The sequence below is a fragment of the Echinococcus granulosus genome (assembly GCF_000524195.1).
Source record: "Echinococcus granulosus chromosome Unknown EG_S00153, whole genome shotgun sequence".
NCBI lineage: Eukaryota > Metazoa > Platyhelminthes > Cestoda > Cyclophyllidea > Taeniidae > Echinococcus > Echinococcus granulosus.
The window spans coordinates 45,221-56,685 of NW_020170533.1; the positions used below are offsets into that span (position 1 = coordinate 45,221).

The window sequence follows — 11,465 nt, forward strand, 5'->3', positions numbered from 1 at the left end:
CATGACAGGAAAAGAATTAGCAGTAATGATAAAGTGATCTAACAAAATAAGAGCTCATTTAACAGTGGCAAATCCAGGGCTGTTCTACAGAATCGGATTAAAAGCGTTGACCAGAGAGGGCCTTGCGTGTTCCCTCACGCGTCGTCTTCTAAAAGTGATTAGCTGGGTGTTTTCACATTACGTTAACCCTAGCTAACTTATTAACAGACATGATTACAACACTGACTCTTCGTTGATGTCTATCATGCCATGTACAAGAACCATCTGGAACAGGCTGAGCCACCATTTCAAAAGTTGTATTGTATCGCAACTTGGGTCCTCTCTTAAGTTGTAAAAAGCTGAAATAACGCAAGAGAAGATGTTTCACCAACGCAGAGAAGGGTTCGGAAGCTACTAGCCAGTCGCGAATGCAATGCCATAGAGCGTTAGTGCAAACACCAAAGACTGAAGTGGCCGCACAGTTAAAAATGCAGCTAAGCAAAATGTCCAGTCGCCAGTGAGTTAAAGTGAATTTTAGCTTATGACACCGAAGGTGGATAGAATAAAAACACGTAGAGCACGTAGGTTGGTGGCTTACGCTAAAGATTTAATTAAGTCCCACAGTCGGGTAGAATAGAAGATTTTGTTCTAAGTAGTCCAAAGAAATGATGATTCACTCTGCTTGACTAAACTTGTTAGAATAAACGATGGCATCGTATGTTTGTTTGAATACTCCTTGACCGGGTGGCAAGTGGACCGTACGGATCAACCTTGTACACCGGAAGATGCCATTGACCCGCCAAGGCGGAGGCAAACACAACTTCCTTTACAACCGCCAACCAGTCCTCTTCATATGAAGTGGAAGTAGAAGTGGAAAGCAAACACACCGTCACTAAATGATGGATTTATCCGCACTGAAATGACCTCTGCTGCAAACGGTAAGGAGGCGGTTTGCACTCTGCATTCTTGAACAACCCGGCAGACAATCGTCGTAAGATAGGCAACCTCTTTCCATAACTTCACTTATAATCAGTTCGCTTTCGCAGATGCAACATCGCTTACTAGTACAGAAGCGTAATGAGCTTTTGTTGACGTGTGCAAGCTTAGGTGCGGAGTCCAGCAAAAATAAGCTGTCCAAAATATGCTCCCGTTATCAGCAAGTAACAATGGTTTAGTGATTTCCAAATGATCCTGAGGTAAAGCTCAGTTTGCGTTTGCTCTTGTTTTCTGTCAGGTGAGATTGTTAGTGATAAAAGCAAGCTTTCCACCTCTGTTTGGTGTATACCGATGGGAGGAAGCACAACTTTCCACTGCTTTGGCCAGCGTTTTGTGCCCTGCGTTGAGTTCTAACAATGAAAGATTTGGTGATGACCCTTGTCACCAATTGTAAAAAAGTCTTCATGGAAGTTAAACTCAAGGCTTTGACTGCATTTTTAACCCTTTATTAGTTTCAAACGTCAACGTCACATTTCATGACTGATACTCAATGATGTAATTAATCGGGTATGGGGTGAGTAGTCAGACACAGTGGAATCGAAACAGCAAAAAGAAAGTGAATTACTCGTGGCCTGTGCAGACATAAGTGGTCATCGGCAAGCTCATTTATTTTGCGTTTGCAATCCGCTAAGGGCTGCAGTTGTAATGGTGCTCCACCATCCCGGTCAGTGGAGAACAGGCACGGAATATGAGAGGCACCAGCCTAATCATATGTGAACTAAGGGATTAGATTTTGTAATTCCCTGCCAGATCCAACGTTTTTTTCCTTCTAGCTCTCTACTTCCCCTTCCGATTCTCTACTCTGCCTTCTCCCAGATCTTTGCAATTCACGCATGGTGTCCCAGCTCCGCGTGTGTCTGGTCCGAGGTAAAGCATGCGGTGATACCAAACCATTGCTGATTATCCTCTCGAGTCGGAATTTGCTTAGTCAGTAACGCATTCACCTACTCACTTACCTATCTATTTATTTATCCACTCATCCATCTATCTGTCTGCCTGTCTCTGCCAATGTGTCCGATGGCTTGGTTGTTACCCTCACCTCTTCATTTAATTGCCTAAATCCATCCCTCTGCCACCGCGCCATCGCATTGACATCAGCACCACACCCAGAAGTAATAAGACGTATCAGGGCGTCAAACACTCAAATGTAATTGCCGACAAATTTGTAAATGATGAGGAAGTAATCAACCAGTCAACCGATATGCCAAATTAAAATTATTATTTGAATATCATGCACATGTTGACAACGAACGATTCAGCGAAAATTGGGGTACAACTGGAGAGGGGCTACTTATGGTGACTTTGATAGCTTTATCTCGCGGTATTATAGACAACTCATGACACTTCCCAGCTGCAAACTTCATCAGGTGGCAAGAGGAATCGGTATTTATACCGTGGAGATTCTCGATCGCAATGAGTGGTCGAGATGCATGTCCAAACTGGACAGTTGTTGGTGATGAGCTACGCAAAGCGTCTTCTCCTCTTTATCGTGTTTGTCTACCTTGTTATCAACGGATGAATCTGCTGGCCAGTGTCTGCTCATCCTGGTTGATGATGAGTTGGTATAGGGTAGCGGAGTCATCATCTTATTCGGTGTTTCGTGGGATACATGCATCTACGACGGTCTAACAGAGATTCAGTGGCAGGGCGCTGAGAATCTAAAATATTCCCTAGCCACTCAAACCTCTGTTCAACCGTTATAAACGCAGGTATCACACAAGACACCGAGTTAGAACAACTCTGTGCTGCCTTATCCCCTCATCGCCACCAGCGCAAATATCCAGTATTTGAGTCTTCCACCATGCACTCCAATTCAGTGGAACGAACAGACTGTCTAGGTAAGGGCATTTATATAGGTGGTATATATAGAGAGCAGGAAGCGCAGATCAGACTGATGCACGTTCAGAACACTCCTTCATCTCGGGGAATCTTGACGACCCTTTCATTACCAGACTCGCATTCACTGAAGCCTCTTCGTCCAAACGGCCCAAATGATCATTAATTACACCAATTTGACGTCATCGAACTGCAAGAAAGAATTGGTTGATTAGGCCTTTGTGGTAACCTGTTCGACTTCTTCTTGATTTTAGGAAGGAGCATTCTTACATAATACTGTCAAGGTGACTGTTGAAGCGACTGGAGCCTGTCAACAACTGTTAAAAGCAGATCCAATTTTCTAAACAAAGGGTGGTTCGTCTTTTGGCAGTTGTGAGGTTCGATGCTGTCTCATAATCGGAAAGTCTGCTTATCTCCAGTGCTACTTTGCTGTGAGGTCTGCTTCAGAGTAGATACCTCAATCATAAATAGACATCTGGAGGAGAATTGTTCGAAAGCGTTGAAATGGAAGACAGTGACACTGTCACTACTAATGTTCAGATTGATGTAATACTGGTAAAAAGTGTCCAATCCTGACCATTTGATTTTGTCATTATGCAAAGTCTGTAATGATGCAGGGGAGACTTGAATGATTCTCCACATTTTCGCCGCCAGCAAGAGACATGCACGAACCTCTCCGAGAGAGTCATCTTAGAAGATAAGTTCAGTAGACTCCTCCATAACGCATACTTCACCTACAATTACATCTTCGTAAGAATTTCCCATTTTATAAAATCCTCATTGCTTATTTGACAGTTTGAAGTCAGCCAGGTTCCAAGTGAAGTGTAAAATTATGCAAGCTATCAATGTATTTGCATATTTCGACATGATCGAGGGTGCTGTCCCTGGTGTAAATCTTTGCAGGAACGCTCTGCATCCACTTCATTGTTTTAGGCTCCAGTACTCTGTTAATCGTACGGTATATAGCTGTCCACCTTGGGGATGCATCTTTGTTGGCGTTGCTCTAACTGATATCACTGTATCTACGGTGCTGGATTGTTGGTCAGTGGAAGACAGACTCGGTGTGGCTCTCGTGTTCTCCACTCAGCCATACTCGTCTCTGGTTTACTCATTCCATTACCATGTCGCCTCTTCTGTCTTTTGGACTACGCCTCTCTGAAAGGAGCTGTGGAGGTGGAGAGCATTGCTATCAAAACCATTCCTGTGGAAGACCCCTCTATCAAGACAGTTTTTCGTAGAAACCGAGAGCAATGTGGAGGCGCCATCGATCACCATTCTAAATCAACACTGTCCGTAGTAATGAAAAAACTCTTTAATCTGAAAGATCATGGTGATTACTTTATAAGACAATTGGTCAATAGTGCGTAGCAGTTCGCCAATCTCCATCGCCATGGCATGCTGATTTGACTGTTGGGGAAGATGCTCTCCGAGGAAGTCCACTAGCCTCCTGACACTCAGCATCTGCTCCGCCATTGATGGTGCATCTTCCTGCGACAGCGCATCCACTCCTGACGATCCTTTCTACAGGGATAAGAATAAGGATGAGAAAAGGTAAGCACGTGAATAATTTGAAGGGGACGGCAAAAGGAGTGATGGTTGAGAGCATCTGACCCCCCTCCCACATACAATCTAACACGGAGCGTAAGCTCTTCGATCTGCCCGCTAGCAGTTGACCTGACATCTGTTTGTCGAGAAATCAAATGTGGCTGGCGAGAAGGTGGAACAGATTGGCACCAGCGTTGCCAACTGAGAATGGGGTGGAAGAGAATGAGGAGGAGGACACCGACTCAGCCTCTGCCTCTCGGTCTAACCAGGCGGTGTAGAGCGCGACCACGTGGAACACGTGTGAAAGGCCAGGTGGAAGGCTCCACACCATGGCCAGAGGTATGGCAATAGCAGATAGACGTGCGCGAAAACAGTGGGAGTCAAGGCGTTAATCAGATCGACGGGAGGATTATTGCAGTAGCTAATCAAGGAAGGCACGACGCAGTAGTAGCCATTTCGCCAGCGGTGGAGGTGATAGTGGGACGATGACTCGAGTCCAGGCGGGTGGAGTGAAGAGTAGGTTCTCGTCCCCCTGCATATTATAGTAAAGGTAGTATGATTTCAACAGCGATACTCCTCTCTAGCTAGAAACGTAAACCAAATAGGAATGTGGGTGTCTAATTTTTATTCCACTAAAGTGTGGAGAAATGCACCTCACTTGTAAAAAAGACAAGAAGATACTTAACGCTGACACTGTTCATTGTAAGGAAGCCAAAATTTGGTGTCTTAGAATGCGAAGTCTGTGAATGCGCACCTTGCTGACGATATGTGGTGGAAGTTACATCTAAGTAAATGTGGAAAAAGCTTGGCCATGACACGCACATGTCGCCTGTTATTTCTGAGGCAATGTGACTCATAGAAGCAAGTCGTAAATGCAAATAAAATACATGGTTTGGCGTTAATGACACTGAGTTAACGGATTTAGGTTTCAGACTTGCAATTCCACTCTCAATTTGCAAAGTACGCAACATCGACGACCCTGGGAGCAATACTTTAAAATGTCAAAATGATTTGCAGGTACAGCTCGACGACATGAAAAAAGAGAGATTTATCAGCCACCGAAGTAGTTCAGTACGAAGGCAAAGTAGCGACCTGACAGAACACCTGCAGTTTCATCTACGCCACCAAACAAGGTATGGGGAAGAAATGGACAATTCCCCTTCCCAAGGTGCACACAAACACCCTCAACTTATTGTCAGACGTCCACTTGCACACAGAGACACAAAAGCAACAGAACGACTGTTACCCTATCTCAACGGCAACATTCGCCGCCTGGTGTTGAGACAAAGTAGGGCTATAGCACATCACTGGCGAGTAGACTGGAACACGCGGTACGGTAATAGTTTGGATTTCAGCAAATGTGTGGTGCTCAACTACTGCTGGACCTAAGTCAAATGCAGCCATCCAAAGTGCCAAAGTGCTCTTCACTAAGGACATGAAGGCTAAGGGTGAAAGGCGACTATTTTCTACCACCTTCGAACTAAATTGAGGCGAAGGATTAGCTGGGCATTGGTTTCACAGTCTACCATCCTAATGGATACCATTTTGACTTGAATCGAACGATTTAAGTAGGTGGCTATTCCGACTTGGCCCCACCTCCTGCTTACTTGCGTTCACGACGACATGTGAAGCTCAAATCAAATTTTTAATTGATTGCAAGCAAGCGAGGAAGTAGTCAATCAGTCAGTCAATCGATAAGCCAAGTTGAAATTGACATTTGCACTTTGACCTTCGCCTTGAACACTATGCGCATGATGACATCGAGCGATTTTGAAGTAACTGCAGCACAACTTGAGATGCAGCCGCCGTTTGCTCTCATGCACCTCCACTTCCTTTACAGCCAGTGGAGACGGGTCACACTTCGGCGCCTTATAAGCAAGGCGTACTGACCAGACCCACAACACAATTGCACTTGGTAAGGCTGACTTTCTGCTCCATTAGGTGCTCACAAATGGAAGACGGGTTGCTTACCTCATCAGTGCTCCTGATTTACCCCCTTGCAAGAGAACATCTGTCCGTAGTTGGCGGCAGTAGTGGAGGGCTTCACTCGGTGGCTGGTCCGATGTGGACTCTAACACCACAGTTACGACCATCACGTCCAAAGTCATCTCTGCAGCTTTTGCTGACGCTGATATCGAAGTCGAAGACGACACCAACGAAGCCAACACCTTTACTACCAGTGTCCGCATGGGAAGCACTGCCGCCATCATCAATCTAAGCGCCTACTGCTCGTTCTGAGCTTCCAAACAAAGCTATCGTCTCACCCTGCAATTTCATTTACTCTTCGCGAGGTTTTTAGCATTTACTCAACCTTCCTTATTCAAGTGCGAAGTAACCAGACCAGCAAAGGCACAATGTGGAGCAGATGGACCACGAGAAGCAAGAGTAGATGCAGCACCAAGAGAGGACGATGTTGAGAGAAAGAGGTAAGGATGATGAGAAGGAGGAGGAGGAGGAGGAAAAATTTGAGAGGTTTTGCACAGCAGGTACGGCAATAGGCAGTAACAGTGAGGTGGAGATCATCATTACGGGGTATTTCTTTTTTCTCGCCACCAACCCGTGGTGCAGGTCTCCAGGCAGCGTAGATTCCACATCGAATCTGTCGTCCGCTGATAAGGACAGGTGAAATACAGGCAGAGGAGTACCAGTGTAACCAGCGTCACCCAAATCGCAGTCTTCGGTGCGTTGTACACATGCATGCAAATGATCTTTGCACACCTCTCCACAATCAGCTCGCTAATGACCAAGTGCTTCTACTTTAGTGGCGCAAGTGTTTGCGGAGACGTCTGAGGAGTTTGTTCTGTTGCTGTTTCAAACGCGTTGCATCTGACTAGTTGATTATCTGCCCAATTGGTTGTACAGACAAATATTTGTAAATAAATGTGATTGTTTGTTGTTTCACTCTGTCTTGTCACTGCTAGGTGTGGTGTGGATGGCAGTGCGATGGGGTGATGGTATGGGGCAACATTTGGACAAATGGGTGAATGGAGGATTGTCCCAACCTAGTCATCGGATAAATAGGCAGGCAAGGCAACAGGCATTCAAACAGATTGATAATGGAGTTGGGCAGTTGGATGAGGCGAATGAGCGTTTAAACCGGAAGGGAAATCATCCAATGCAATGCATCGATATGTGGCTGAACAACTTGATTCTGCAAATTTCGCTTTCATGAAGGAATTCGTCTCTCTCAACTAAATAACCTGACTCTTAACGTAGTCACCTCATATCCATATTAGGTTCGCCTTCCCTCCCAACTGCCTATTCCCCTTCATATATCCGTTTGATAGGCACCTTAGCAATGGTAGTACGCACTGAAAGGGTGGTAGTCATCAGATGGAGAAGGAGCAGCTCAAGAATTGTGGAGGATGAGGTGAGGTGCCAACTCAAATCATTTCACAGGCGAGCTTTTCTCATCAAAATGCCCTCCTCTTTTACTTCTTTCTCTTCCTCCCCTTCTTCCACATCACCCTCATCACCAATGCCATCATCTCGAAAATGAACTCCGTCTGGTCATTCTGACAATAATGGGAAAACAATCCCTCCTTTGCCATCATTATGATTATTAGTCTTCCAGTAGAAGAGATTGTCTGCACTACAAATAATTTAACACGCGTTTTGGTTGGTATCATGGCTTTTGGCTCGCTGGTCATTAATGCCATTTCGTCAACTTACTTGGCATTTCCATCCTCATTCATTGAGTGTAGAAGGCGTCTCCAGCCAACTTTCACTTCCTGCCTAACTACCAATGGGCAGACCTGTTTACGCGACTGTGTTTATTTTTAAAATATGCAAGGAGCGAGGAAACGCCTGCATTTTTTGTCAAATGTGGATGCTTTGCATCGAAATGTGCAGTCAAATGAGGCTGTGCATTTAGTGTTTACCTACTGCTAGGCATTAAACCGTCAGAACATCAAAGTATGCGTCCACAAATAATTGGGAGATTGTAGAGTGGCAACAAGCTCTCAAACTACAACTTTAAAGCATCATTCAAACTCCTCGTCCTAACGTCTAACAGTCATTCGTTCTGTCACTATCACAATGCGCCTCTTCAGCTCATCCGTCACCTGTCATGGGGTGAAATGAAACCAGTCAGTAAGGCGCAGAACTCAGGCATCAAGATGTGAGTCCACCACACAGCAAAAGCACACAAACCAATAAACAGACAGACATAGGGACAAAACACCCACCTTACTTCCTAAATCCATTCCAAATACAGGCAACACCTGGAAGAACCATTCAAATCGAGTCTCAGACGTGCGTGGTGAGTGGCTATGGAGCACTCGATGGACGTCTGCAAGTTGTAGAGAAGAAAGGCAATGATTTGCAAAGTCCCCTTAATGCAAAGTCAGACATCTTTCGTGCACTTGCTCCGATTTCACCAAAGATGAGTGGCGACAAGCCCACAGTAACAGGGAAGAGTGAGTATTTAGTAGATGGTATGCGCGAATTACCTGAAGGAGGTTTACTCCGCATTAGATGAAGCATCTTTGCCCTCCATAGTACCTTCCTTACACTACCTTCCTTTCCCTTTCGTTTGAACTGCAATATCACCTCATGTTGAGTAGATGTGTTGGTTGCCTGCAATGCCAGCTTGTCCGCTTCAAGGGTAAAGTTGACATGGGTTGCGAAGATGAAACAGAGGCCTGCCCTCTAGTTTCCTGCATAGTAATTGGAGAAGGTGTGGCATTTGTCAGCAGATCGTAAGGGATGAGGAAGCACTACTTTTTATGGCAAACAAAGAAAAATCTACTCAGTCACCTCCAATCCGACTCGACACTGTGCTCCGTGTCTGCGTGCACCAAAGTGTACATGCGTGTGCATGTCCTATTGTGCGGATGTGAAAGGTGAAATGTTGGACAAAACGTCAAATGGAAATTGTTCACTGCCTTGAGGTCAGACAAAGCTAGCTGTTGAGACCTGTCTGCACGGAACAACTTGACAAAAACTGCGGGTGGGTAAAAAAACTGCCTTTTTTACCAACTCCTCCACCTCCTCTTCCGCCTTTACCTCCACCTCCTCCTCATTGGCCAGTTGTGCGGTGAGCAGTGCATGGTCTTCGGTTGCCTTCGTGTGGAAGTGTAATAATGACCGAAATGGTAATATTACTTCCTTTCCACCGTCACAACGATAAATCGGAGTGCACTTCCGAGACATTGGTGAAGGTAAATTTGATACATTTTGCTTTATTATGTACAACGCTGATGAGGAGTGAGAAGAGCTGGAAAATATCAAGAACAGCGAAGTATCCGTGTACTTGTAATCCATACAACCTCCCCATAACTGAGAGATCGTGAAGCAGCAGTAGATTATCAAAAAAAAGCAAATTCAAAGCATTACCTCAGCTACTCTCTCATTCGTTGAGTCACTTAGTTAGTGTCGATCATTCATTCGGTTACTCGCATGAAGCGCCTCTTTCTATTAGCGGTTATCATTCATCGAGGTGGATTGAAGCCAGTCAGTAGTAGAATGAAGACTGCATTCAAACCTCAGGATGTGATTTTATCACACATCACAAGCACACAATCCAACAAACTGACTGACAGGCAGACATAAATCCCATCATATTCCCCAAATGCAAATCAAATGGGTGCTTTTAAACGGGACCGCAACACCACCTGTGAGAGAGAAGTCAGTAGACTCGAGTGTATAGATGTGGCGCCCGACCATGAGCAGCAGGAGTTTATACTAACACTGACATGCAACTGTGAAAACGAGGTTGTAACAAGGGTTGGAGGTGACGCTGATGGAATCAGACACTCACCTCAGTCGTCGGATGCACTGCGATTGCGTTAGTCAACAATGATGGTAGTTAATGGTACTTACTGATTAGTTGATAGTGTCTACCCACCTGTCTGCCCACACCAGCCTCGGCCACCTTCCAGCCAATGTCTCACCTGCCTATGCTATTTCTCATGCCTATCCAGTATGTCATGTACCAGCCTTCCATGATTAACTGATGATCGCCACTTGGAAGACGTGATGTGGTATGTCCCATCACTTCACCTGCCATTCAATGTCATCTCAACGTGCAAATCCTCTCGCTTGTCAGTTTTGTGGAAGTTGGTTTGCAGTCTTGCAATGTTCTGCTGTGAACGGAAGAGGACAATGTCCGTTGTCAGATTGAGTGAAGTGAAGTGATGGCAATTGGGGCCTCAAATCATTCGTCGTGCTTCTGAACCTGCACTTTCACAAGCTAACATTTACCACCCTGCCACTGCTTACTATCATTATCAAGTCACATCGCAAATGGAGATGTGATAGAGGAGAGGGAGAGTTAGGGGAAAAATTGAAACTAAAATGTAGTTGATTTTCCAAAGGCAAGGGCCGGGTTGATCGCTTTTTGTGACTTGCGCTTATATGGTATCGGAATTCGCAGCCCCAATTCCTTTGGTTACATTCTGGTTCATCGGTCAGAGGTAAATGAGGGAAATAAGTTTAGCAAGATATAAATTGTTGAGTTCATTAGACTACTTCCACCAGGATGCAACACCCATTCTCCATGTCGCTTTACCAACTACAAGTGAATTCGGTTTTATGGATCACGGTTGGTGGTGCCTTTCCGATACTTCACTTTTTCTTCACCAGGGTGAGCCACCATCGAGATTGCCTCGCCAAAGGAAGTATACGTTTTGAGAAATGTAACTCTCAAACAGTGCTGATTGCAGAAAGACCTGACGAGTGCACAATGTGCAGCGGTGTGGAAGCTTCCGAGAGGAGAACACATTTTCCACTTCGCACAGGAAATCTAGGCGGTGGAATTCACTTACCTCCCACAAATCAACATATTTATGTATCTATCTATCCATCTCACAGCATGGTTCCTCTCTTCACCCATTCCGCAAAGGTTGCCCACTACCACCACCTCATCGCACCGCTATCCACACCACACCCACATCAGCGATGGCAAGTTGGAGTGGAACAACAAACAATCCCATTTCATAGCTGATACTCATTGGCAAATTCAATTGGACTCTGGATTAACTAATCAGATACATCGGGATTAGAACGCCAAAAAAGAAAACAAATTCACCGTGGCCTTTGCAGTTGCAAGTTGTCATTAGCAAGCTCATTCTGTTCAACTGTGCGAAGTTCATTTAATCCGTGGTGTG

At 45.2% G+C, this 11,465-nt stretch overlaps 2 protein-coding genes across 2 annotated transcripts; one reads left to right on the forward strand and one right to left on the reverse strand. All coding sequences in view use genetic code 11, as the record gives it.

Annotated features, from left to right (window-relative positions):
* Window positions 1–4,781: 4,781 nt before the first annotated feature.
* On the reverse strand, window positions 4,782–6,563 carry EGR_09558 (hypothetical protein; the record flags this gene model as incomplete). Its single annotated transcript, XM_024498807.1, has 2 exons — window positions 4,782–4,888; window positions 6,350–6,563. 2 exons carry the CDS (start codon window positions 6,561–6,563, stop codon window positions 4,782–4,784), a joined length of 321 nt encoding a protein of 106 aa, XP_024346775.1.
* A 203-nt stretch (window positions 6,564–6,766) lies between these two features.
* EGR_09559 (hypothetical protein) lies at window positions 6,767–7,528 on the forward strand (the record flags this gene model as incomplete). Its single annotated transcript, XM_024498808.1, has 2 exons — window positions 6,767–6,828; window positions 7,219–7,528. 2 exons carry the CDS (start codon window positions 6,767–6,769, stop codon window positions 7,526–7,528), a joined length of 372 nt encoding a protein of 123 aa, XP_024346776.1.
* Between the last annotated feature and the right edge of the window lie 3,937 nt (window positions 7,529–11,465).